The sequence below is a fragment of the Galeopterus variegatus genome, unplaced genomic scaffold (genome assembly GCF_000696425.1).
Source record: "Galeopterus variegatus unplaced genomic scaffold, G_variegatus-3.0.2 Scaffold617, whole genome shotgun sequence".
Classification (NCBI taxonomy): Eukaryota; Metazoa; Chordata; class Mammalia; order Dermoptera; family Cynocephalidae; genus Galeopterus; species Galeopterus variegatus.
The window spans coordinates 189399-215337 of record NW_007726728.1 but is presented as its reverse complement, the minus strand read 5'-3'; the positions used below and the strand labels follow the sequence as shown (position 1 = coordinate 215337).

Below are 25939 nucleotides of genomic sequence, written 5' to 3'. Positions count from 1 at the left end.
CCGCAGCCCGTGCGCCCCGCGCCCCCGCGCGCTATGGCCAAGGAAGGCGTGGAGAAGGCGGAGGAGACGGAGCAGATGATCGAGAAGGAAGCAAGCAAGGAGCCGGCGGAGGGCGGCGGCGGCGACGGCTCGCACCGCCTCGGAGACGCCCAGGAGATGCGCGCGGTGGTGCTGGCCGGCTTCGGGGGGCTCAGCAAGCTGCGGCTCACCAGGAAGGCCATGCCCGAGCCGCAGGACGGCGAGCTCAAGATCCGCGTCAAAGCCTGGTCCAGTATCCGCGCCTTTCTCGCTTTCCCTGTCTGCGCGCTGCGCGCTCCGGGAGCGGGCGGGAGAGCCGCGGCGGGGACGCTGCCCCGGGGACTCGGGTCTCGGAGCCTCCCCGCAGCCCGCGGTTGGCCGATGCTCGAGAGGATGCTCAGTGGCGGCCCTGCCCCTCCCCAGGCTCGAGCTAGGGGTGGCCAGAGGAGGCTGAGCTCTTGGAGACCGAGAGGGTGGTGGCGCCCGTGGCGGGAGTTCTCCGGCCGGTAGGACAGCCCAGCTGTCAGCGCAGGAGGGGGGTGAGGGTTCACATGGTTAGAACAAAAAAGAAAAACGAAAAAGTAACCACAGGCGTAAAGTAACGGTGCCAGCCACCGTTTTCAGAGTTTTACGTGTGCGATCTTATTTAATTCATCCTGGGACCCGGCGAGTTAGATACCCCTGTTAGCCCCCGTTACCGGTGAGAAAACCGCCGCTCAGAGAGGAGTGATTTACCCAAGATCGCTCACTCAGCTGCCACTAAGTGACCTGGCTGGGATTTGATACTCGGTCTTTTTAACCTCTATGCTGTTGCCCTTATGGGGCTGGGGACAGGGTGCAGGGTTGGGTCCCCCCTCCTGCACGCTTCCCTCCCCGTGGTCTAATATGGGCAAAGGATCTGAGGAGCAAGAGAATTAGGTACCCACCATCTACGCCTGGGGAGGGATAAGGCCGGTGCTGCAGCCCAACTCTCCCTCCCCCACTAGCATCCTGTGTTTCTCCGAGGGGGGAACCCCTGATCTATCTCCTGCGAACTCCTGCTCCTGTCTCAAGGAGCTCAGCTGCCTAAGATGCCCTCTATTCCCCATTCCTCCTGGGGGAAATTCTCTAGACCCACGCCCAGCTGGGATTCCCCTCAATGTTTAAGCCTTTCTGTGTGGGGGCACTATATGATCATTGCCCTGAAATTCCAGGGAAGGCTTCCCAAGAAAGGGTCATTGGACCCAACACACTAGGCAGCAGCATGTGACCCTTGTACGAGAAGTCGCTGCTATCACAGTGAGATGAGCCTATTGCTTGGCATCTCTGTTTTTTAAAGCCTCCAACACACACTGCTCCCTAGAGCAGCAGCCAGCTGTATGGGTTCCCAAGTTAGATGAGAAACCCACAGTCTGGGACCTGATGTAGAGGCATGACAAACGTAAAGGAGTTCGCCTCACCTTCACCACCTTGACAGCAGAAGCAGGTTTCATTTGCCAGATCAGGAGGCAGCGGGTGGGAGAAGTGGGCACCGATCTCTGGCTTGCTCCTCATAGATAAATGCAGCCGCTTATGCTTGACTCTAAACACCATTCTTGGGCCTCTCTGGGGAATTCAGGGTTAGAGAAGAGGCTTTTGCAAACTGGAGGGTCCATACAGTTCTTTTTGTTAACTCTTACTGAGCCAAGCTGATTGATCCAAGAAGGCAGAGCTTGTATCTGCCCTTTTCACAGATAAATCACCAGTGGCTAGCACAGTGTTTGGCACATTGTGCATCCTAAATAGGTTATTGCTGAATGAATGGATTGAGTGAAGAGCTTGGAAGGAGATTGTTGAGTCATTATTTTTTTTCATTTGCTGGTGGAAGAGCTTCTGCCTAGTATAATTAAAACCATATATTGATAACTCTCCTTCCTTAACCACCCCATCAAAAAATATTACATGTATACACACATATACACGTATGTATGAGTATATATATATATACATATATACACACAAATATATATGTGTACGAGTATATATATACATATATATGTACACACAAATATATATGTAATTTACAACCCTTGATTTAAATTGAGGATTGGATTCTAGGACCCTGTGTCAGAGTACATATATATTTATTTATATTCAGGGAGTGAAAATGTTGAAGCTACTTTTTATAGAAAAAAGCATTATCTGCAGTGTAAATAGGTCTGTGTTCTCTAGCTTTAAGCTAACTGCATAATTGCTGACAGGAACTGAAGTATTTTGAAATAGTAAATGTCAAGAATAAGGCCAGGAAATTGATTTTCAAAGCCAGACACACAAGTCTGTTCTTCAGTGGAGACACACACACACACACACACACACACACACACACACAATGGAATCACTGCAGATAACCCACCCCACTTACTCAGAAAGCCAACCAGGCATGGGGGTGCATTTGTAGTATAGTATTGCAAAGGGCCCAGATTGATTTTCCTTTCACCAAGCTGGAAGCAGAGTTAATCAGTTTTGCAAGAGAGGGTTGGAATAGGCTTGTGAAGTTGTCTGGCTGGGCCCTTCCTCCTCCACTGGGCTGCGATTGGCTGGCCAAAGATGCCCATTGATTGTGAGTTTTAGCCTTGGGATCCAGGATGACTCATTCTATCTTTTTATGAAACAGCTGATGGCCTCCTAAATGAAGGTCCCCCTTATATCTGTTCTCTATTTTTAATGGAAACCTTTTATCATCAAATAGGGTATGCTTTCTGCTTGGGAATTAAGCATAGTTCATCTGCACTAGTATTAGTCAGACCTGGAATGACAGTTCACATTGGTTACTATATAAATTTTATGGAAATAGAGGAGAAGAGGCAGGAGGAAATGCATATTTTATCTCATTTACCCTCTCTTATTCATGGATCGATGAGATGGGTATTTTTCCTATATTACAGAAGAGCAAATCAGGACTTAGGGACATTGAGTAACTTGACAAAAACATCACACAATAGTAGAGTTAGGACTTGCATCGGCCTCTCCTTGAAGCTCTGCTGTTTTCCTTTTATGTCATTCTGTCTCCTGAGTTGGAAAAGCCATAAGAAATGATTCGTCTCTTTGGACCTTTGCCACGTACCTTGCTTTTCTTCTGTTCTTCGATGAATATGGTTCCTTGGCTCTTTTTATGTCTGCCTTAAGAGAACATTCTCTAGCTATTCCCAGGTGGAGACATGTTGGTCACATGCAGTTCAAAAATAGCCATCACATAGGTTTGGGGGTTGAAGGGACAGCAGAATCTTCTGTCTAAATTGTTTTAAAAACATCAGCTTTGGGGCCGGCCCGGTGGCGCACTGCTACAGTGTGCTGCTTGGGAGCGCAGCGGCGCTCCCGCCAAGGGTTCGGATCCCACATACAGACCGGCCACTCACTGGCTGAGCGAGGTGCGGTTGCAACACCGAGGGTTGCGATCCTGTTGCCGGTCCCGGTCCAGTACGGGCGCGACACTGAGGGTTGCGATCCGTTGCCGGTCACGAAAAAAGACAAAAAGGGAAAAAAAAAATCAGCTTTGATAGGAACCTATATCGCTGATTATTCATTGAACAATTACACTGGAAGAAGTTTAAGTGGCAAGTGGAAAAATCATGTGGCATTTGATGAAAGATGTGATGGGATGTAAACTTAAGCTTAAGCCTCACCTCTTGCTATCCATGTGACCTTGGTGAATGTGTCTCAGTTTCTCCAAGCTTCCCATGCTTTATCTGCAAAACGGGGGTAATAAGATGAACCTTATGGTGTTGTGAACCTTATGAGAGGATCAGATGCAAAACAGGACTGGCCTATTGTCCAGTAAGTAGCATCCAATAAATAGTTGTTGTTGTTGTGACTATTGTAATCATTGTCATTGTCATATCTAAACCCAGATGACGTATGCTTCCTGGTGGCCTGAAAACTTGGAAGCCATCATTTCAATCATGTATATTATAAAGGTAGTATCACATCGCATCTGCTTAGTGTTGAGTCAGACCTTCCCAGCCATGAGTCCCTGCTCTGCCACTTGCTAACTGGATGTCTTAAGTCTGGCTCCTTGGAAACAGGGCCTGACACAGGGATCCTTTTTCAAGTGGCTTACTGAGGGGGCCCTTCAAGACAGTGGGAGCAAGGAAACAGAATAGGGCAGAGGAAGGAGCTAAGCTGTGGCTTCAGCTGGATCCCATCACAGAGTCAGTCCCACCTCAAAGCAAGGAGCAGGGAGATCTTTTTGTGTCGTTGGCTGTGGGCTGCTTCCTAAGTGGGGGCATGGGATCTGTCAAGTACAGGTGTATTCTGTTTGATTGAGTGTAGTTCTCCAGTGAAGGGGACAGCTCTGAGCCAGGCAGCCAACAGTCCCAGCAGTTGGGGGATGGGTACACCTTCCATAGAAGGGATCTGGGTGAGGCACAGACAGAGCTTTCTAGTTGATCTTGGCCATGCTGCTTAACTCCTGTAAACCTCGGTTTCCTGGTCTGTAAAATGGAGATAACAATAGTGTCTCCCTTCATACTTTAGTAAAGAAGTTTAAATGAGGTACAGTGTGTAAAGGTCTTTGTCATAATGCCTTGCACGCAGCAAGTGCTCAATAAATGATAGCTATTATTATCTAAACTGTTATCCTTCATTGCCATAGATACCTTATATAGTTTATCATTCAAACTGGAAATCTTTTGAAAGTGAAAGAGGCCTATTCATAATTACTCCTGGATAGCAGGAGCGAACTGGAGCCGTCGTAAGGAAACCGGGGTGTGTGGTCCCCCCCAACTGATAAGGGTCAGATGTGTACCTTCACTGCCACCAGTCTTGTCACAGTGGAGTGTCTCCTGGACAAAGACTTGCAGGATTTGAGGCTGGCAGAGGGTCTCCAGGTTGGGCTGCAGGACTGTATTTAAGTGGCCATTAACATGTCTTGTCTGGTTTGTGGTTGAAATTGTCTTGAGGTGGAAAGGCACTAATGGATTAGGGACATTTATTTTCCCAGAGTGATTTACAGTGAGAGGCTACATGATTCTGCTGAAAAGAGACCAATTGGATGAAAAATCATTCCAGCCAGTCATGGTTCCATTGGCTGATCTGAAAATGGGCTGAGGGCAGGCCACACCAGAACAAAGGCACCAGATTGGTGGGTTTCTAATGTGGCATGAGGGGATAGTAAATGAGAGATATGGGAAGGAACAAACATTTACTGAAAGTTGTTATAAGCCAGAAACCGAGTTCCCTGCTATGTCCTCTTTGTTTCATTTCACCCTAATGGCAGCTCAACAAGATCGGTATTACCATCTCCATTTTAGAGATGAAGAAACTGACATTCAGAGACATGTCAGGATCACAAACTGCTAAGTGGATGAGCTGTGTGAAAATCCAAATGTGCCTTGTTGCTGGACTTTTTACACATGGGAGTCATAGAATCAGAGAGACACAGTGACAAAAGCAGGAAGTATAGGGATAGAGACAGAGTGAGAGACAGAGGCAGACAGACACAGACAGGGATACAGAAAAAGAACCACAAATGCATTTAACTGATTTGAAATACAGCTGATAAGACTCAAAACTGCACAGTGCCATCCTGCTCCCATCCCAAAAAGGTCATTGTGTTTCTGCACCACATCCATTTTCCCTATACTTCTGAAGTATGGGATACTTTGGGGAGCCACCTAGGATCAAGTTGCTCCGACTGTTGACCCAAAATACCCATGCTGATTAAACACAATCACCACTCCTTGGATGCACTCAGGATTTTGGAGTTTCTTCCTCTGCCTTCTTTGCCTTGATTGGGCCATGACTACATTGGCAATTTGACTATAAGCTGTCCCAAAACAACATAGCATTAAACTGTCACTAAAAAGGTTGATGCAATAAAATATGGCCAACATGATTGTTCCTTTGTTTATTCAAATAAGCAAGTGGAGTCCATGATGCTAAATGACACAGATGTTGGTCAAACTTAGAAATTGCTCAGAGAGTCTCTCATACCGGAGCCAGCAGCCACTCTGACGTGGAGATTGGAATAAAGTATTCTGAATCACTGTCTGTTGGATGGAGGGAACAGGATTTGACCGAAAAGGATAACTTTATGCTGAGTCATATTTGAGTCTCATTTGGTGATGAGAAGATGCAGGTGTTAGTTCAGGAGTCTTTCTTATTTATTGAAGTTTGCATTTTCTCATTAACTGTGTCCTTTCTGATTAGGGCTGGGGATGGTGACAACATTTGCTCTTTCATCCAGTAATGAAATGGACTTCTTGCTTCCCCAGCAATTTAAGGAGAAAAGTAAACCCAGAATCAGTGATTCTTCTATCTCATAGGATCAAAGAAGTTTGTTTTGACCCCATCATTTGAACCTACTGTTTATATTTAGCCATCTTGCCCCCGAGAACACTTTGACCTCACTATCAGTAGAGAAGCCTTTCTGTCTTTTCTCTTCTTTCTGTGTCCCTTCTCCCTTCATCTGTATCTATCCATGTTTCAGTCTTCTGGTTGTTCCATTCTGCTGGCAAAAAGAGTAATGGCCAAAGAATAACCTCAATAACAGGAGCAATAATTGGTAAAATTTACAGTGGAGGGGAAAATAAATTGAGAAGTTAAAATTTGTTGTAATAATATTTTATGTGGAATAGGATTCATCCAAGTGCAAATAATTTCAGTAAAGTAAAAGAGAAGTAAATTGCAAATAGCTTAACAATGCCATTTAGAGCATTTTAATATGCTCAAAGTCACCAGTGTCATAATTCTGATTACTTTTTTGTAGTGGATATACTCTCAGGACTAAAACTTTTGGGGGTCAAGATCATGGAATTAAAAATGACCTGGGATCAAGAGGAAGTGCCTGAAGGAAAAGCAGGAATGAAGGTAATGTGTTCATTCAGAAAAGTTCATTCATTCAGCCTTTAGAAAGGCTGCTTGGAGATGATTGGTCAGCTAGCTTTGGTAGGGAATCACGTGGGGGTCAATAGGAAGCTGTCTGTCCTTTGGAAGGTGCTGGGGCTTTGGTTTCAGGCATACATGGGTTGATATTTTGCTTTGCCCTTTATTAACTACGTGTGTTTGGGCAAGTTGCTTGGTTCTCTAAGCCTTATTTGCTTTCCATATAAGATGAGGATAAAACGTTATAGAACATCTGCCATACAAGTATAGTAGGTTCCCAGAAACAGCAGCCAGGTCTTAATTATACAGGCACTAGTCAGCAACCAACGGCAGGTGGTTCACGATGGGCAACAGGAAACACGACTGCTAAACACACCCACCCCTCCCTCCACTTGCAGCGTCTTTGTGACAACAAAGCCCGTAATGCACATCAGCTTTTCATCTGATCCTCACCTCTCCATGAGGGAGGTAGCAGAAGATTGATCATCCATATTTTCTAGGACAGGGAACTGGGACTCAGAGATTAAGGGGTAATAGTGAGAAGTTACAACAGATTTGAGTTTAGACCCTAATGACATCCTTATGGCCGTGTGAACTTAAGCAAATAGCGCTTTCAGTTTGTCCGTATTTTCACCATGGTAGTAATATCCACTTTTAAATGTTGTTATGAAGACTAGCTGAGAGTCTGTGAAAGTCCTGACTACGCTTTGCACATAGTGGATGCCGAATAAAGGTTATTTTCCTTCCTAAGTCAGAAGCAGGACTATAAAAGACAGAACTGGGACATGAATGGCCATTGTTTGGTTCTTAGCCCAGCAGTTCTCCCACAACAGCACGTTGGCAGTAGATGTCTTTTGAATCATATTCCCAAGGTTGGGTTTAAGTGGAAACTGACCTACTGCTGCTCTCACACCAGCCCTCTGCATACCCACAATCCAGCCTCTGGAGTTTGTTTCACTCTCATTCCAAGGAATCAAAATCCCGTGACCTTTGGGCACATCACTGACATTCTACACTGACAACAAAGCTCACCTGAACATGGAAACATAGCACCCCCATGACCCCAAGTTCTTGGAACTTCTCTCTCCTAAGAGAGATCCTTTTTGACATCTTGGCATTATGTCATGGAAGAAAACGTTTAATTAGAAGCAAGAAGAGACTCTTCATAACAAAGGGCAGTGGACATGTAGTCTCAAATTAGTTTGATTCCTCTGTGTGTGATCTCATACAGAACATCGGTTGGAGCCATGGTATTAAAATGAGTGAATTTCATGTTCGAAGGCCCAGGAGACAAAACAGATGCTGCAGTGAGCGGAGATATTTCATCTTTGAACGTGATATTTTCTTGATGAGAGTATGCAGTCAGCTTCTGTCTTCAATTCCATCTGTCAGTGACCCCTGACCCCTCAGCCAAGTCTCATCACCAGCATTGTCCTGGGGCCAGGGACATGCTAAACAGTGATTTCCCAAACAGAACCCCCTTAGCAAGCTAAAGCATTGGGTCCTCTTACGCCTGACTTCTCTAAATAACTGTGATACCCAGAGCCCAAAGCAGGATAATTCTCTTCTGTGTGGGGAATGATAATGATTCCGTTCTTGGATCAGCACAGACATAGACCCAAACTGGATGGAGGCAGCATGTCTTTTTGGCTATACAACAGTTAATCTTTGAAATGAATTAAGCGTAGATTCAAATCCTGGCTCTTATCATTTTAGCAACCTGTATAACCTTGGGAAAATTATTTAATCTTTTAAAACCTCAGTTTGCTCATCTGTAATATGGGTATAATAGTAGTACCTATGCACTTAAATATTTTGTATGAGGATAAAAATAGATTATACACCTAAAGTGCTTTGCAATGATGTTGACACACTTAGTATTTGTTGAATGAATGAATAAATGAAGTCTGTGTCATATGGCATGTGTTTGATAGATATTAATGGTGCGGAAGAGATGCAAAAAAACAGGACATAAGAAAGTTCCTCCATACTTTATAAAATTTTCTGAATGGAATCCTCCATTCAGACTCCATATGTCTTCCCCAAAGGACACAATATTCTAACATCAAAAGTAGCCCAGGTAGTATGTGCCACCATGCTAGGACGTATACAAGAAGATCAAGATAAATTCCTGAAGGAATTAACAAGAAAGGAAATGGAACCACAATGTATTATGCTCTCACTATGTGTCAGAAGTTGGGCCAGGCTTAGAGATCTTCCAAATGAAGAAGGGTCGCTTCCTGCCTGACTTCTCTCTTCTTTATTTCATCCATGCTGGCCATCAGGGTGAATTTGTCTCTCGGCTTCTAGGTTCTTCCCTCTCCTCCCCCTTCTGTCTTTTGTCCTCTCTGTCCCATGTTAGCATTATGTGCTTCTACTTGAGTTTCCTTCTTAGATTGAGAAAGGTGGCAGCCTTTATCTCCAGTAGCCTTGCACAAATTTAGCAAGCCCCAGTGCATAGAGAACTTTGCACTTTTTCTCCCAATTTTCATCTATCAATGAAGAATATGACTGGTCCTTTGTGACTCACATACGAGCCCCTGGAAATCAATCTCTCTCTCTCTCTCTCTGGCCCAAAGAAATGAGGAGCTGAGATGACCATATCTATGTCTCATGCCCTCCTACCTTGGCCTAATAAAATCGGGCATCCAGATTGACAGCCCCACTGGTAACACAGGAAGTGTGTGTGTGTGTGTGTGTGTGTGTGTGTGTGTGTGTGTGTGTGTGTGTGTGTGTCTGTGGCAGGAGATGAATGGGGTAGAAACTCCAAGAAGAATGAAGGGCAGTTACCAGAAAATGGGAATAAGAAATGCATTGAACTGATCAAAATGGTAGCCATCATGGGTAGGTAGGAGAATCGCTTCTTCACCCAGAAAAAGTGAAGAATCAGAGGGGACTGGCGAAGGCAGCTCCATTCCCTCTCCTGGGATCTTACATTTCTCAGCACAAAGTTATTAAATAAATAAAACAAAATACCAAGAAACAAAGTTATTAAATAACATTAAATAACATATATAAGATTTTCAACTTGTAGACCCATTGTATTTTAATTTTCTTTGGTAATCTTGGAAGCTCCGGGAACTTTTTCTAATATCTTTAACTGCTGAATGTCAAGCATGGTGCTTGACTAACAGTAGGCACTCAATAAGTGTCTGGGGAGATGAGTAAATATATTATTGACTTTCCCCCAAATGTTCAATGTACATTTCTGCAGAAGTCTCCATGCCACTAGTAAATAGGACCTTCCTAATACAAACATTGGTCATTCCAAGTGATTGTTCCCCTCCCACTGAAAAGCTGAGAAATCTCAGCTTGCTCCAGAAAGAAACCTAAATCTCTCCAGTATTGTTCTCCCACATGAAACCTCAATCTCTCCTAAGCCTCCAGCATGCAGGATTTTCAATGAGAATTTGAAAGAATACCAAAGGAACTATGTTTTCAGGGAGTTTTACTCCTCAAACACAATTTATTCTCTTGAACCAGATTTTCCCTTTTTGTGCTCTCTAATAATTACTTTCCTTATGCTGGGAAATGTGGGTCTCCAACTTCTTAAGATGCTCTATAATTTTCCCCTTATTGACATCTGGCTCCGTGAAGTGCTAGAGACCAGAACTCTTAGAGAAAACTCACTGGGCACTTGCTTAAGCATTATTTATTTATTTTTACAAAATTTATCAGTATGCAATGTAGTTGATTTTCGTGTCCCTTTTGCATTCTTGTGATGCTGTATACCTGGAGATCCCAGGTCCCACCAGCCTGGATGTTAAAACAAAATTTTAAAACAGACGTTATTTTCATGACTCTGTCACTGCCTTCCTTTGTAGGTTTCAGGCCTCCCAACCTTCAACCTTAAATACCTTCAGATAGTTGTGAGGGCTTCACAGGGGTGTTGCCAGGGTGCTCAGAAACAGTTCTCCTGGTTCCCCCATTGACTCTGACACTTTCTTCTTGCCCTATTCTGCTCCTACTAACGTATGCCAAAGCCACTCAGAATATGTCCCAATTTCCTCTCCATTCCAGGTAGAGGCAGACTCCATGCTTGGGCTGTGGCATCCTTTCCACCCAACACAGGTTACAAAGGAGCATATGCTATCCTATATATTTTATTCTATATATATATATAGAGAGAGAGAGAGAAAAAATATATATATTTTATTCTATATATATATATAGAGAGAGAGAGAGAAAAAATATATATATTTTATTCTATATATGGAGCATATGCTATCCTATATATTTTATTCTATATATATATATAGAGAGAGAGAGAGAAAATATATATATATTTTATTCTCTCTCTATATATATATTAGCTGCTATCTGCAGCTAATAAAAAAGACATTCTCATTATTAATTATTTATCATTATTATTTTTATTATCATAATGGCCTTTATTGAGTGCTTTTTATGTGCCACAGGCAGTATGCTAAGTGTTTTATAGGGATCTCTCTGATACCAATCATTTTACAGATGAAGGAGCAGGATCAAAGAAGTACAGGGACCTGCTAGAGTTCATACAACTAATAAGATAGAGGGATCTAGAATGTAAGCCAGGGCTTGTCTCTCTCCAGGGCCCACACCTGTACTCTTTTAAACTTGTCTTTCACTGCTCCATCCTAGACACAAGTCCCTGGAGCTGAAAGGTGGCCTGAGTAGTAGCAAATTCCACATTCAAGATCAAATTTTCTCTTGTATTCCTACAGGCTCCTTCATCCAAGCCTGTATTCTCCAACTCACTCTTCCCTTAGGATGAAGTTTGTTGTTGCTCTTCTGTTTCCAGAAGACATAGTTGCTCTTCATGCAAATAGATACACAGTGGGACAGTCCCACTGGCCCAGTTCATCTGAGTCCTATGATTCCAGTAAACTCTGTGAGACTTTCAAACTGCACTTTCCACAGCCCGCTGCCCTTCATCCAACACAGACACACTTGCATCTTTGAACAGACTGTCTATCAAGTCACAGACTTTTTTTTTTTTTTTGTCTAGGATCAGAAAGAATTGCTTTTCATTTATCTATGCTATACCAAGTTCAATCAGCTAATGGGGAGCAATTAAACCCACTACTCCTATGATTGGTCTGAATGATTGTAATTAGCTTCTCTTTATCTTTCCAGCTAAACTTGCTAAAATTGTTTTGATTGGGGACCTTGTAATAAACTCTGACTCAACATTTTGCAGCCAGAACTGGAGATGCACAGAGCAGCCATCAATGTGCCCACCTTTCTGAAACAGTCCTTTCAGGTTCAAGGACCTTCTCTGTCTGACCACAGAGAGGCAGCCCATGCCTCTGGGACTGCTGCTTCATAGGAAATAAATAGCAAAGGCGGCTGTCACCCTCCCGCCCTCTTTGAGCTTCAGCATCTCTGTCCTCATCCAGCAGCACTTTTGCAAAACTCTGCTCCTTCCTTTGCTCATTTGACAGTTTTCTTGGCTTTTCCTAATCTTCTCCTTTTTTTTGTATTCTTAAGGTAGCTGGGCCTGTTTGCTCTTGAATAGAGACCCAACATCCAAAATAATTGAAAAGCACTGTCAAACTATTGAGTCCTTTAGAAAACACCAAAGTTGGATCAATTCATGCTACAGAGAAAAACTTCTTAAAATTTTTCTTTTCCTGTCTACATTCTCCCAACGCCTCCACTTCCTCCAAACTCCCTCAGTTCTCTTCAAACTCTCTCAGACTTTGAAACCTTGCCCTTGCTATCTCTTGTCTGTTGTGTCTATCTTTGCTCACCTTTCACATCTATTCTTTTATCTTCCAGGAGTAAAGCTTTGCTTTATCCAAAGCATGTCAATCACACAGGTCTTTGATCTTCTGGTTTCTCTCCTTCACCATTACACTAGCATACACGACAACACTGCCAGCCAAGCACGGCTAAGAGATAACTCCTTTAGTGAATGAAGGAAGGAAAGAGCTTGAATAACTCCTAGGTGCTTTCTTACCTGCACTTCCAGTAGAGGAATCATCGGTTGTCAGCCTTTAATGTGCTCTGTGCTAAGCACTAAGCATTGAAAGATGCATTTTAAGACCAGCTCTGTGCCCTAGAGTTGCTTATACTATCTCCCTTCTCTTACAGAGAAGATAGGCAGGTGGTGATCCTGCTACTGTCCACTTCTTAGGCTAATTTTAACTTAAATATTAATTGACTAAAATTAGAAGTCCAGTTCGTCCATCACTAACCACATTTCAAGTGGTTACATTTCAGTAACCACATGTGGCCACTGGCTACCATATTGGACAACATAGATACAGACCATTTCCATCATCTCAGAACGTTTTATTGGACATTGTTGTTTTAGTCTTTACCCCCCTTTTTTTATATTGGAACAACTGTTTTACTAAACATTATTTTTATCAGCAGAAATATCTTTTAAAATAGCTGTCATGCTGTAGTAAAAATGGATCGTTTTCCCATGGGGATTCTGCCCCTCTGTGGTTCTAGGGAGAAATCAAGATGTGACAATTCTGTACTATCTTCTCCCCTCCATGGAGAGGCGGGATGGGGCCAGAAAGGTTGGGAAAATGGGAAAGCTATGGGTCAAATGTGTCCCCCAAAACTTCAGGTGTTGGAAACTTGATCTCTATGGTAACAGTGTTAATAGGGTGGGAAATCCAATTATGGTATTTGAAAGGTGGGGCTTTAAGAGAAGATTAGATTGTGGGGACTGTACCCTCATGAATGGATTAATTCATTCATGGAGTAATGGGTGTGGTTCTGATGGCTTTATAAGGAGAGTGAGTGAAAAGCTTAGCTCTCTCTTGCTCAGCCCATTCTTACCATGTGACACCCTGCATCCCTGTAGAGTCACCTTCAAGTAAAAGGCCATCACCAGATTTGTTCCCTGGACTTTGGACTTCCCAACCTCTGAAACTGTAAGCAATAAACTCTATTTCTTTATAAATTACCCAGTTTCAGGCATTCTGTTATAAGCAACAGAAATGGACTAATACAGGGAGCAAAGGGCACTCCCATTTCTAAGTGATACTTTTCTGTAAGAAACACCTAATCCCGGTAAAGTGAGTTAATAAGTATTTTCTCTGTACTAGCTGTGACCCTTGTATGGCCTCCTCTTGTGGAATTGTCATACTGTGTAGTCATTTATTTGTGGATCTCTGAATTCCTGAGAAGCAAAAGTGTCATTGTCACTTCTGTAACATTAATGCCTAGCCAAGCCCCAAAAGTCATAGGGTCTGTTGGATTTAAATTGGATAAGATTGAATGTTCTATGGGACCAATCACTGCTGAACGCCTGTTTGACGTCGATGCCTTGGTCAACACCAGACATGGAGCACAGAGATGTTGACCTTTCCAGGAACCTTCTTAGGAAAAGCATCTCCTGCTATGTCTCCAGAGGGGCTGAGAGAATATAAATAACTCCAGATCTCCAAATCGAGAGAGTTAGTCTTGGCATCAAGAAGAGCTTGTTTTGGATCCATTTGTACCATGCTTTTCTGTTTGTGTTAAAAACTAGCTCTAGATATTTCAATTCTCAATATGCCTCCTTGGCCATTTGTTCCATGTTGGAAATACTACTGAAGTGTGTTTTGAATACTAATTTGGACATATGACCTGAATATATTTCCTTTCTCCAACACTGTAGCTACAATGGGCTTGTGCAATGGTATCCCAAGCTATATCACCCTCATGAACACTACATATGTTATGGAGAAAAAGATCTGGGTGGGGCAAAAACAGCATTATTTACTTAGTAAGTAAAATGGTAGACTGTGAAAATAATCAGAGGGGTCTGAGAAGTGCATATGTCTCACGTGACTGCGGTGGCTTGTTTATCTAAAAATAGTGGTTAGAGAGGGTAGAGAGGGTTATGTGGAGCCAGAAACCAGGAGGACCAGTGACAAGAGCCAGGGGCAGCAATGGGAAGGAGAGAGTCTGAGCACCCATGCAGACCCTTCCCACCTTTTGATTGGACACAAGCGGTTCCTCTATCCTAAGACCCACTCAAGACAATTCTGGCTGTTCCCAAATGAGAAATGCCACTTGAGATTTGCATAAAAGATGTCCTTCATTTTAGACACTGAGTGTCTTTTCTCCCATAGCAGATTTGGGTCAGCTATTTTTAAAGTCTTGAAATAACAAAACTGATGCTTGAACAAACCTAAAAAGAAATAAAAATTTGTGAACAAGATTTTCTGAGATCAATGACTATTTTCCTAGGCATTTTCAAGGTATCCATTGAGATTAAGAAACAAAAACAAAAACTTCAGTTCTGGGGAAATGAGGAAATGAATCAAACATCTGCTTCTTTGACCCCGCGTGGATTTGGAGTTAAGTGCTTTGATGAACAAATTATCAGTAAGACTTGCTCAGTGTAAAGCTTCGTGCTTGGCATTGGCTCTTCTCAGAGCCTGCAGAGGCTGCTGCAGAGTCTGGTGTCAGTGACGCTTGCCAGGCAGCAGTCTGGGGAGAGCTGCCTATTTGGAATTTGACAGTGTTCTCTCTGATGCCTGTGTCTCCTTCAGTGTTCTATGATCTTTGACTTCCCATAGACGCCTAGAAAGCCCTGAATTACAATTTTTCATAGGTTTTCCCAAGCAAGTTACCAATCCTGCATGTATTTTGGCAGTTCATTTGCCTGTTACCCTTTTCCTTTTTTTTTCTTAGTCTCTTTTCCTTTCTTGATTCTTTGATCTCTTTAATTCCTCCATTTCTTTGTCCTTTCATTCTTTCAGATCCCTCTTTAAAGATCGCATTCTCTTTTCTGCCTTCGCATGATTAGTTATAAGAACTGATAGATCTTTCCTCCTCAGGGACCACCATGAAAAGGGGCTCCGTAAATATTCACCACCACTGACACCTGTTCTGTGATGGCAAGGAAATAAAACCCTGAAGGGGAGATCACACCATCCTTCTTGTACTGGGTGCCGGATACACCACCCAGAATGTCCTTTTAGGGCCTTGGAACTCATTCTCCCAGCTGCCAGGAGTGGTGGCTGCTGACAGCTCAGAGCTCATCCTTCCTGAGGAATTGTCCCCAGCTGCAGGAAGCCTCCTTGCTTAAAGTCACACCTTCTCCCTGAGGCAGCCCTCACCCCATGGCCAGTTGATGCAGAGGTTCAAAGGCCCAGTCCCCTTGTCTTGATTCAGAATTACTCAAGGAACCATACTAGCTCTGGAACTTTCCATGGATGAACTGAGCCCTCTTTACTAGTTCATCAGAGTTCAACTTCTTCTTCTGCCCCATCCAATTTCCCTCACCCCCATCCAGGTGTCATTCCCTACAACACTCCACATCAGACCCCCTGCATGCAAATCTCATTCTCAGAGTCTGTGTCCCAGGGAACCTGACCAGAGCACCTTCCTTGTGTGATGATGATGACAATGATGATGATGGTGGTGGCAGTGACGGTGATGAGAGCAGCTTGTACTTACTGAGGACTTACTGTATGTGAGGTACTCTGTCTTACATGTACTGTCACATTCAATCCACACCAACACTCAATAGTGCGGGAATGTTCCTATCCCATTTTTAAGATGAAAAACCTGAAGTTCAAGGAGGGCAAGCAAGACACTTGAGGAGGAGCCAGGAAGCTAAAGCTAAGCATTTGAACTTAGCTTTGGTGATAGCCGAGGACCACTAGAATAATTCTTTGGGAAAACCCAAAGATCTGGTTCCATTTTCTGGAGTTCAGTGTTTTCACTTCATGGTTATCTTGTGCATTAGCCCACCTCCTGGTTGTACTCAAGGCTCACCCAGGCTGCACACCCTCTCTTCAGCAATTACTGCAATGGGGCAAGGAGATTGACTGCCTTCACCCATGAAGACTGAGGCCTCCTGGTCTTTACTGAGTTTATTACACATAAATTCAAAGTGTCTTGGAGATATTTCACAGAATCATAAGGGCTCATGATCTGAAGAGACTGAGTGTGTCAGCTAGTCTTATGTTTTAAATTCCCTCCATGACATCTTACATAGTCTTCACAAACATCCCAGTAAGCAGGAATGTGGTGGCCTATCCAATATTTTTATCAGCAACTTGGACATAGCAGTCGACGGCATTATAACCACATTTTCAAAAGATATCAATCAGAAGGGAGAGCTAATTTTTGGATTAAAGAATTAGTATCCAAGAAAGAGACAGACATATTGGAATGATGAACCTAATCTAATAAGTCCACATATAACAAGGGTAAATATAATCCTGTGGACTACAATAAAAAAATTCAACTTCCCTAGAGGACAGTGAGAGAGCTTTTCATTTGCTTATCTATTTCATCATTGGCTATTAATTTTTACCGTGTCTCATTCCAAAAAGGACTTGAATTCACTTTAAAAAAAAAATGATAGATCAGTGACTCTCTAAGCATAGTCTCCAGAACAGCAGCATCAGCATCACCTGTAAACTTTTTAGAAATGCAAAATCTTGGACTTTACCCCACACCTACTGAGTCAGGAACTCAGAGGTGGGGCCCAGCACTCTGGGTTTTAACAAGCCCTCTTTGGGGATTCTGATGCACAATAAAGTTTGAAAACCACTGTAATAGGGTATATGATTTTTTTTAAAATGGAAACTCCAAAACATTCAGGAATTAAGATGATATTGAACATTAAAATAACATAGAAAACGAATGTCACAAATTTGGCTCAGAGCTTGCTAGCAACCAAGGCAAAGAAAGAAATATAACCAGCTTATGTACTGTAATGAAACATAGTGTAATGGATGAGAGATCTTTTCATTTTCTTATCTATTTAATCATTGTTTATTAATTTTTACTCTATATCATTACAAAATGGATGTATATACTATAATATCCACACAACCAATCCTTATGCTGAGATTTGCGGAAAAATTCTTCTGTCTTTGTAAATAAATTAATATATACGGTAACAAATGATATGCTCAACAGTATCTCTTCCATATGTAAAACAGTAGGTTTCTGAAGGTTATTTCATTGGCAATTTGTCTCTTATTGAGCCAATGACAGAACAAGACTTGGGATTTCTGTCAAGCACAAAATCAAAGTATATGATGGAGCTCTGTTGATTTGTATCAATAGAGAAGTAGGGTGCAGGAAGAGAGGATTTTCATCATAGTGTTTTTTGTGTAATGGTCTGACAATGTTTGGATTCCAGTGTTCAGTGATGAGGATACTGGCAATCTGAGGGAAAAACAGGGTGGCAAAATGCCTAAAATCATTTTACATCAACCACCCCTGCTTTCTTTTCACCAGGAGAATAAAAGACTTTCTCCATAACTACTTGTCTCTTCTTTGCTAAACTCCTTCTTTGGGCCAATTTTTATTTGAAAAATTAATAAACTATAGCTGGGTTGATTCTTTTGTCATCCACTTGGTGTCTTTTAAGACATCATTTGTGTCTTCATTTGGTATTATTGGTATATGAAAAAAATAATATATCTAAAATGGCAAGCCTTGGGAACAAGAATACACAGGAGCCTATTATGGTTTATAGATAACAGAATGACAGTGGGCAAAAACTCAAGCATGGAAGTCATATAAAAAGGGCTCATATTCCCAGGTCTGGTACCTACCATGTGACCTTGGACAAGGTACTTTATCCTCTCTAGCCCTCATCTTCCTTTTGCACAAAATGAGGACTAAAATGGCCCGTACCTTAATACCTAACATGTAGCATCATTATCATGGGAACAATGTGTTTGTAGAACACAAAATGAAGACAGCTAAACACCTCTCACAGGACTTTACAGCGTGACATCCCTCACTTAATAGTTAACAGAAAAGAAAGTGTAGAGGCCAAGGCTAGCTCTCAGTTTCTACACAGAGACGAAGCATCCAAGTCAATGTGTTTTATCAAGACTACTAAGCATCTCTTCCTTGCTCCGTAAGCTTCGATTTTGATAATATCGTCTGCAGAGCCCACGGGATGAAGGACCATCGAGGGACTCAGCCGAGGTACACAGCTGATTGATGGCAGCGCAGGGACTGAAACCCATGTACCCACATCTGTTTCTGTTCACTCTTCCTCTTAGTCTTCTTGCTCCCGAATCTTGCAATTACCGATTTTAGTAACGTTTGATTTACTTGCATTTGAGATTTCATGGCATCATGGGATATACAATAAACCAGGAGTCTGAGGACCTTGACTCAAGTCTCAGCTCTGTCATGCACCAACTGTGTTGCCTTTGGCAAATCAGTTTTCTTATGGGAGTCGTAATGTACACATCTATTGAATGGGAGTAGTAATAGCTGCACTTCTTGCTTTTCAGGGATTGTTACAAAGTTTAATGAGATTTGTATGAAAGCACTTTGTAATCTGCGCTATGCTATGCAAATGTAAGAATGTGCTATTATTTAAAGGGACTGTCCTCAAATATCCCTGTGTCTTCTATCATGTCTTCAGATTGCTCATCCTATGTTTTCAGTTTTTCAGGATCTCTTTCTCAAATCTCTGCCTTCATTCCTTCGGGGTGCTATGTCCCAGTAATAACTCTTTAAACCTAGCCTGTGATTAATAATTTAGTATGGAAGGAAAACTAAAAGCCTTATATTGTTTGTTAAAATTATACCAGTCTTTGAGGAAAATATAGTTACCTAGCAGAGCATAATGTCAAGTACTTTCCAATGCTGTTTTTTGCAATGATCTCAAATGTTTAAGAGCTGTATAAAAATTAGGTAAAAGAGACATCCGAAGATTATGCCCTGCGTGGCCCTGAGTCATCAAGCATAGTCATTGCCACCCCAAAAACATTTCCAGGTAAAAACCAAATTATCTTAGAGAATACTGGAAACTGTAATTGTGCAGATGTATAGCTTGATATGCCGCTGCTTTTTTCCTGTTGTGCTGGAAAAAGAAAACTACTAGACAGACCAAAGTTTAAGTCCATGGCTTTACCATTCACTGTCGGTGTGGCCTTGGGCAAATAACTTATTGTTTCTGAATGATGTTACTTGTTTTTGTCTGGGAGAAAAAAAAATGGAGTTAATAATGTCTGTCCCAATGGGTGAATTGGGGGTAATTGATTATGGTATTTGCTTTAGTTTGTATCTTTTGGTTTTGTAGGACAGAGACCACACAGTAATCCAAGCAAAGAGGTTCTGTTGTAAACACATATCACAAAAGACCTCTCAGAAATTAGAGAGCAGGAGGCAGGATGGAGCAGGGCCTCACCAAGTCTGGAGACGGGACCCTCTCATTCTAGGCAACTCAGCAATGGAAGGCTGTAAAGCCTCAGCCTGGGGCAGGCTGTTGGGCTGACTCTGTAGCTCTTGTGTTTTTTATTTTCTTTTAACTCCCCTACCTTTTGGCTTTTTCACTTATGCTTCCTGGAAGCTCAGGTCAGCTAGGTCCCTCTAGCTTACTTGTGTCATTTGGCATCCTGTCTTTTGCTAAGTTCTTCTCTTGCCACGTGTATCTCAATTCATATTTTGTGAGAGAACACCTGGTTCTTGAACCAGCTCATTTATTCATGTTAAGAGACGGGTTTCTGCTTAGATTATGAATGGCCACACCTCCAGCATTGGGCCCACCACTGATGCAGTCAGCTGTCAAAGGGGGGAAAAAGATAAACACAGCCCTTGGACCTGACACTTCAGCAAGGGTGCGGAGGGGGTCATAAAGAGGTAGTAGAGTGTGTTGTATAAGGGCCCAGGGTCTAGCCTTCGCTTGAGTTCAAATCCTGACTTTAACATTTTCTAAAGAGTTGATGATAAGCTAGTTACTTCATCTCACTGGGTCTCCGTTTCCTCATCTGAAAAATGAGTATGGTAGCTTCTACCTCATAGTCGTATCATTGTCTTACATCAAATAACAACAGAACAGCACTTAGCACAGTTCCTGCCACAAATTAAACCCTCTGTAAATGCTAGCTATATCCATATCAGGAGGAGGTGGGTGGAAAGTCTCTGTGAAACAGATTGAATTTCTTCTGTCTTAACCAAAAACCACAATAACACGTGAGGGCACACCATTTGAAATTGTTTACCACCTGAACAACACTGACCTGGCCCCTGTCTCACTGAACATACCTGCTTCCTGAGAATAGGTGGCATTTGCCATGACCTGACAGAATCCCTGAATGCCTCACTGCAGAAACAGGATACTAAAGGCTTCTATAAAGTCAGTCTTAGCCCTTCTCAGTTGGGACTTCAGGAGCTGGCTCTCAGTCTGCAATCACCAGGCCCTGTCCTCGCTGGATGGTGATTGAAGGCAGGCCTATTGAGCAGTGCAATAAGTGTGGATGACAAAATCTTCTCCAGAGGCCACTGTGTTTGCAGAACTGTCAAGTCATCTCTTCTGCATTTCTCCATCAGGGCCTCGGGAAATCACAGGTTTTCACACAAGGGAAGACCCAGCAAGCTAAAAATGTGTGTGAAATGAGATGGAGTGCTTGACTGGGGACGTAAAAATTCCTTTTATTGCTCTACAGTGATGCTTTCTTTATTAGGTTGTATCAGAAAATGAGCCATTTCATAGAAGTGAGGTTTATAGAGAGCTGAGACAAGGGAAGACCCAGCAAGCTAAAAATGTGTGTGAAATGAGATGGAGTGCTTGACTGGGGATGTAAAAATTCCTTTTATTGCTCTACAGTGATGCTTTCTTTATTAGGTTGTGTCAGAAAATGAGCCATTTCATAGAAGTGAGGTTTATAGAGAGCTGAGGTTTTCCCATGTCAACTCCGAAACCATTTTTAACCCCTTTTTTAATGGGAGTCTTCCTGAAATGTATCACATACTTCTGCTTTCTAAACTTAAGATAAAAATGTAAAGGCTCATGTTTATTGAGTACTTACTATGTACCTGGCACCATGCTTCACTCCCATTAATTTTCACAACAACCCATGAAGTATGTGCTATCATCACCCCCATTTCACAGATGAGGAATAAGGCACAGAGGAGATAAGTAACTTGTCCAAGGCTACGTAGGCAGGAGTGGTAGAATTGAGATTTGTACCAGTTCTCCCAAAGCACTTAAGAAACTGACCATGTTATTAGAGAGCATTTTGGTTAATAAATGACCTGAATAACTATTAACCATCAAAGCAGGACCTTTTGGAGTCTACATATACATTTCAGAAATGTATCCACTACTCTGAGCATTTCTTAGCTGCTTTTTAAAAAGATTGGTACTCAAATTGGCAGCATGTGTTTGAATATACATGTCTGTTCTTTCATTCAGCAGGTGTTACTTGAGTACCTACTGATCCACTACTCTGAGCATTTCTTAGCTGCTTTTTAAAAAGATTGGTACTCAAATTGGCAGCACGTGTTTGAATATACATGTCTGTTCTTTCATTCAACAGGTGTTACTTGAGTACCTACTATCTTGCTCTGGGTCTGATGCATGCCAGCAGTCTGAAAGCACAGAAATGTGAGGTGCGCAGCCCCCTTCGAGAAGAGCACCTTTAGGTTGCACTGACGGGGGCAATATGTGAAACTTGCCTGATTTGCGGTTGGGAAAAGCTTGAGAAGGTGGTGACTTTTGAGCCCACCCTTCCAGGAAGTCATCATCCTTCTTGCCTTTATCCATTGTCTGTGGCTGAGACTGATGAGTGAGACCAGTGGTGTAGGTAGAGTTAGATGCTTTCTTGGTTCCAAAGAGGCGGAGGAAGAAATGGGGAAGATGTGCTTACAAAGTAGTTTAAGTCGTCTTGCTTAGAAAAGAAGCTGTGGCCAGATGCTAATGGACCTTGTGTCAGATTGAGGAGTTTGGTTTCTACAATCTGACTATTTCTTAGATGGTGGCTTATGAAAACAAGAAGTATATTAGAACCTCATATGTTGGAAAAAATGCATGTACAATGGGATGTGTTTTAGCAGGTGATTAGTAAATGGGTTTTTAAAATCTTTTTTTCTTTTTTTACTTGTTTGTTTATTTTTTATTAGCTCCCACATATAAGTGAGGACGTGTAGTATTTCTCTCTGTGTGCTTGACTTATTTCACTTAACATAATTTTCTCTAAGTTCATCCATGTCTCTGTGATGGCAGTTTTTCATTCTTTTGTATGTCAGAGTAGTATTCCATCTTATAAATATGCCACATTTTCCTTATCCACTCATCCAATGATGAACGTTTGGGTTGATTCCAACTCTTGGCTATTGTGAATAGAGCTGCAATAAGCATGGGAGTGCAGGTGTTGTAAATGGGTGCTAATGTAATCCCCAAGAGTAGATCTAAAAAAATAAAAGTTTGAAGTATTGGCCACATCATTGGAATTGAGTATATGGTTTTCCATGGGGATGACTTTGATATATTTTTTAGTTATAACTTTCTTATTTCAAAAGTAATGTGTCAACAGAAAATACCTAATAACTTTTCTCATCCAGAGATAACTTACGTTTTATAAACAAACCCTCCAGTCTTTCCATATTCATCGGGCTGTCCCTTTGATTTCTCTTCTTTGAGTTACCCTCCTCCAGGGGACCATGATGTAGTCTCTTGATGGTACATATTCACCATGATAGGAGCTGTTTATGCACGGTGCATGTATAAGTGTGCATTATGATTAAGGAGAGATGGTTGGTTGTTTTGAGACTTCTTAAATAAATCTTATTTCTTTTTCTCATAGATTGGCTGGTGGCCATTGTGTCTAGCTACTTTCCATATGTCTGCTTAAAGCAAATCACTTCCTAGCATATTTTTTACTCTTGCTTAAATGCTAGAATGTCTAATGGTCAGGCTAGTCAACGTGTGTTTTTAAAGTAAGAATAAACAGTCTCTGAGAGAGGACAAAGGGACTGTCTTTTGAACTACAATGTAAACTCTGTAACTACTGTTTCCATTGCCAGGAAAGCATTACTTATTTGAATAGAGATAATTGAACTTTGCTTTGTTGGTGACATTTGGTTAAGTCGCATGACGATTAGGGACACTTTTCTAGAAAGAAAAAAATGAAGAAAGGGAGGAGAGAGAGGGAGAGAGGGAGGGAAGGAAAAGGAATGGGAAAAAAAGAAAACCAGGTCAGTGCTTTCTTTTGGATCTCATTTTGAATTTTTCTCTTTTCACATTTGCTGTTCACAGTGGTTTAAACTTCATTGACTTGATGGTACGACAAGGGAACATTGACAACCCTCCCAAGACTCCCCTGGTGCCGGGATTTGAATGTTCTGGGATCGTTGAAGCTCTGGGGGACAGCGTGAAAGGATACGAGGTAATGTTTTGACTCTGACTTAAGGAGTGATAGTCATCTGGGGTCCACTGAGATAATAAAAGAGTATGCAAAAAATGTTTGAAGTAACCTATAATGTGTATTTTTATTGTTATCTTATTATTTGGTTTTACTAACAATGTTGCTAATGATAGGACTTTCCAAAATCTCATGCCTTTCATGTGTACTCTCTTGGTTGCTCCTGGTGACAATCTGGTGAAGTGGGCAGGACCAATCTCATCATCCCCTTTATTCATGCTATGTATCTATTAAATAAGAGTATTTGGCTTTGGATTAGCTAAGTGTGCAGAGCCTCTTCCTCCAGGCACCGCTCCCACTTTCCCATCACCTCAGGCTCAAAAATCAATGACAAAACACAAAAGTTTGGGGGAAATAGCCTCTGTGTTTTGTAATTTGGTTTCTCTAAATATTTAATTAACTGATACACTTAAGTGATCATTTATAAATCCCTAACTATTCAGGAATTGGGGAAGTAGCATTTGGGATGAAGATCTTCAAGAGTACAGGAACCTGGCAGTGGGGCATAATCGGCCATGGATTGATGGCTTTGGGAGTAGGGCACTGGTTAAAAGGGTTTATTGCATTATTCTGACTACTTTTGTATGTGTTCAAAAGTCTCCATAGTAAAATTCTTTTTAATTTGTGAAAAGATGTATGACCCTTTCTACCATTATAGTGCAAATCAAATAGAATTTGTTCCATAAAAACTGAAAAACTGCGGGCAAATCAATCGCACAAAATTGTCATAGTTTGGAGTCAGAAAAACCAATGCAAATCAACTGCAGGAGTTCTCGCTCACAACAAAGTGCTCCCCTAAGGAGAGAGGAAGGGAGCTATTATGCGAAAACCTACTATAACCAGAACCATGGGGAGGTTATCTCTCTTTCAGCCTCATCACAACCCTGCAAGGTAAAGTTTGTTATTATTCCCTTGCAGATGAGGTTCCGAAGGGTTCAGTAATTTCCTGAGAGGTCAGAAGGGTAGAAAGTACTTGCAGAACCTGGATTCAAGTCTCCAGAGCCTTTATACTCTCCCTGCAACCCCATGATCTTTACCCCTGCTCCCAACCCACAAATGCTGCAATACAAAATGCAAGAAAGGAAAACTGAAGAAGAATCCTGTAAAACACAATGCCAAAATGCCCTTGGAATTGAATTTGAGTCTGCTTTCAGTCTTAGTACACCTGAGCCTCAATATACTCTGAAAATATCAATATGTTCCAAATTCATTATGATGAATGTCTGGAAATCGCATTCCAGTTATCAGCCTTTTTGTCAGTGTTTTCCAGATAATACAGCAGAAAAAAAATGTTAAGAAAGAAGAAGTAAATGATATTTTTCTTTTATTCCACACAAGTTTACATTTTCTGTTCTCAGGTAAGCAATATAACAGAGGCAAACCATCTCTCCCTGAAATTGCTGCATATAAAAATAGTATCTACCTTTCACTCCTCCATGTCGCCCACCCCACCAAAACAAACAAAAAAATGATTATACTGCTCACTCTATTTGCCCTGAGCATCGAATAAAAAAACCAATTATTTTAGAATATAACAGTAAACAGGGATGTTCTGGACTTAATTTAGATAAATAACATTGATTACATATTATTTCTTTAAATAAGACTTATTTTCTACTAATTAGCCCTTGCTTGTTTACTGTCAAACCCTCTCCACTCCAATAACTTCTGGCTGCACAAACAAATAAAAAAGCCACCTACATGTTTCCAGTCAGGGTGTGATACAGGAGAAAACCAATGCTAATATTCGCTCCATAAGTTTGACTTCAGATTTTCAATCATGTTGAAAATAGAATTCTATGCAGCAATGCACTCAATAGCTCTCCTGGTTTGATCGACAAGGGAAGTGTGAAAAGTTGTCACCAGAAGCCCAGTAGTAAAGGAATAATGTGGGTTTGTTGACCCTTCACTGATTTCTTTTTCTTAGCAGAATCAAATAGAGTAAAGTGGATATTTTT

The 25939-nt window shown here is 41.8% G+C and overlaps 1 protein-coding gene across 1 annotated transcript in view; it reads left to right on the top strand.

Annotated features, from left to right (window-relative positions):
- Window positions 1–33: 33 nt before the first annotated feature.
- Window positions 34–25939, top strand: part of VAT1L (vesicle amine transport 1-like) — a 156199-nt gene continuing 130293 nt past the window's right edge. The window contains exons 1-2 of the mRNA XM_008570587.1: window positions 34–266; window positions 23816–23945. Coding sequence (XP_008568809.1) covers window positions 34–266; window positions 23816–23945 — 363 coding nt within the window. The remainder of the gene's footprint in view (window positions 267–23815; window positions 23946–25939) is intronic.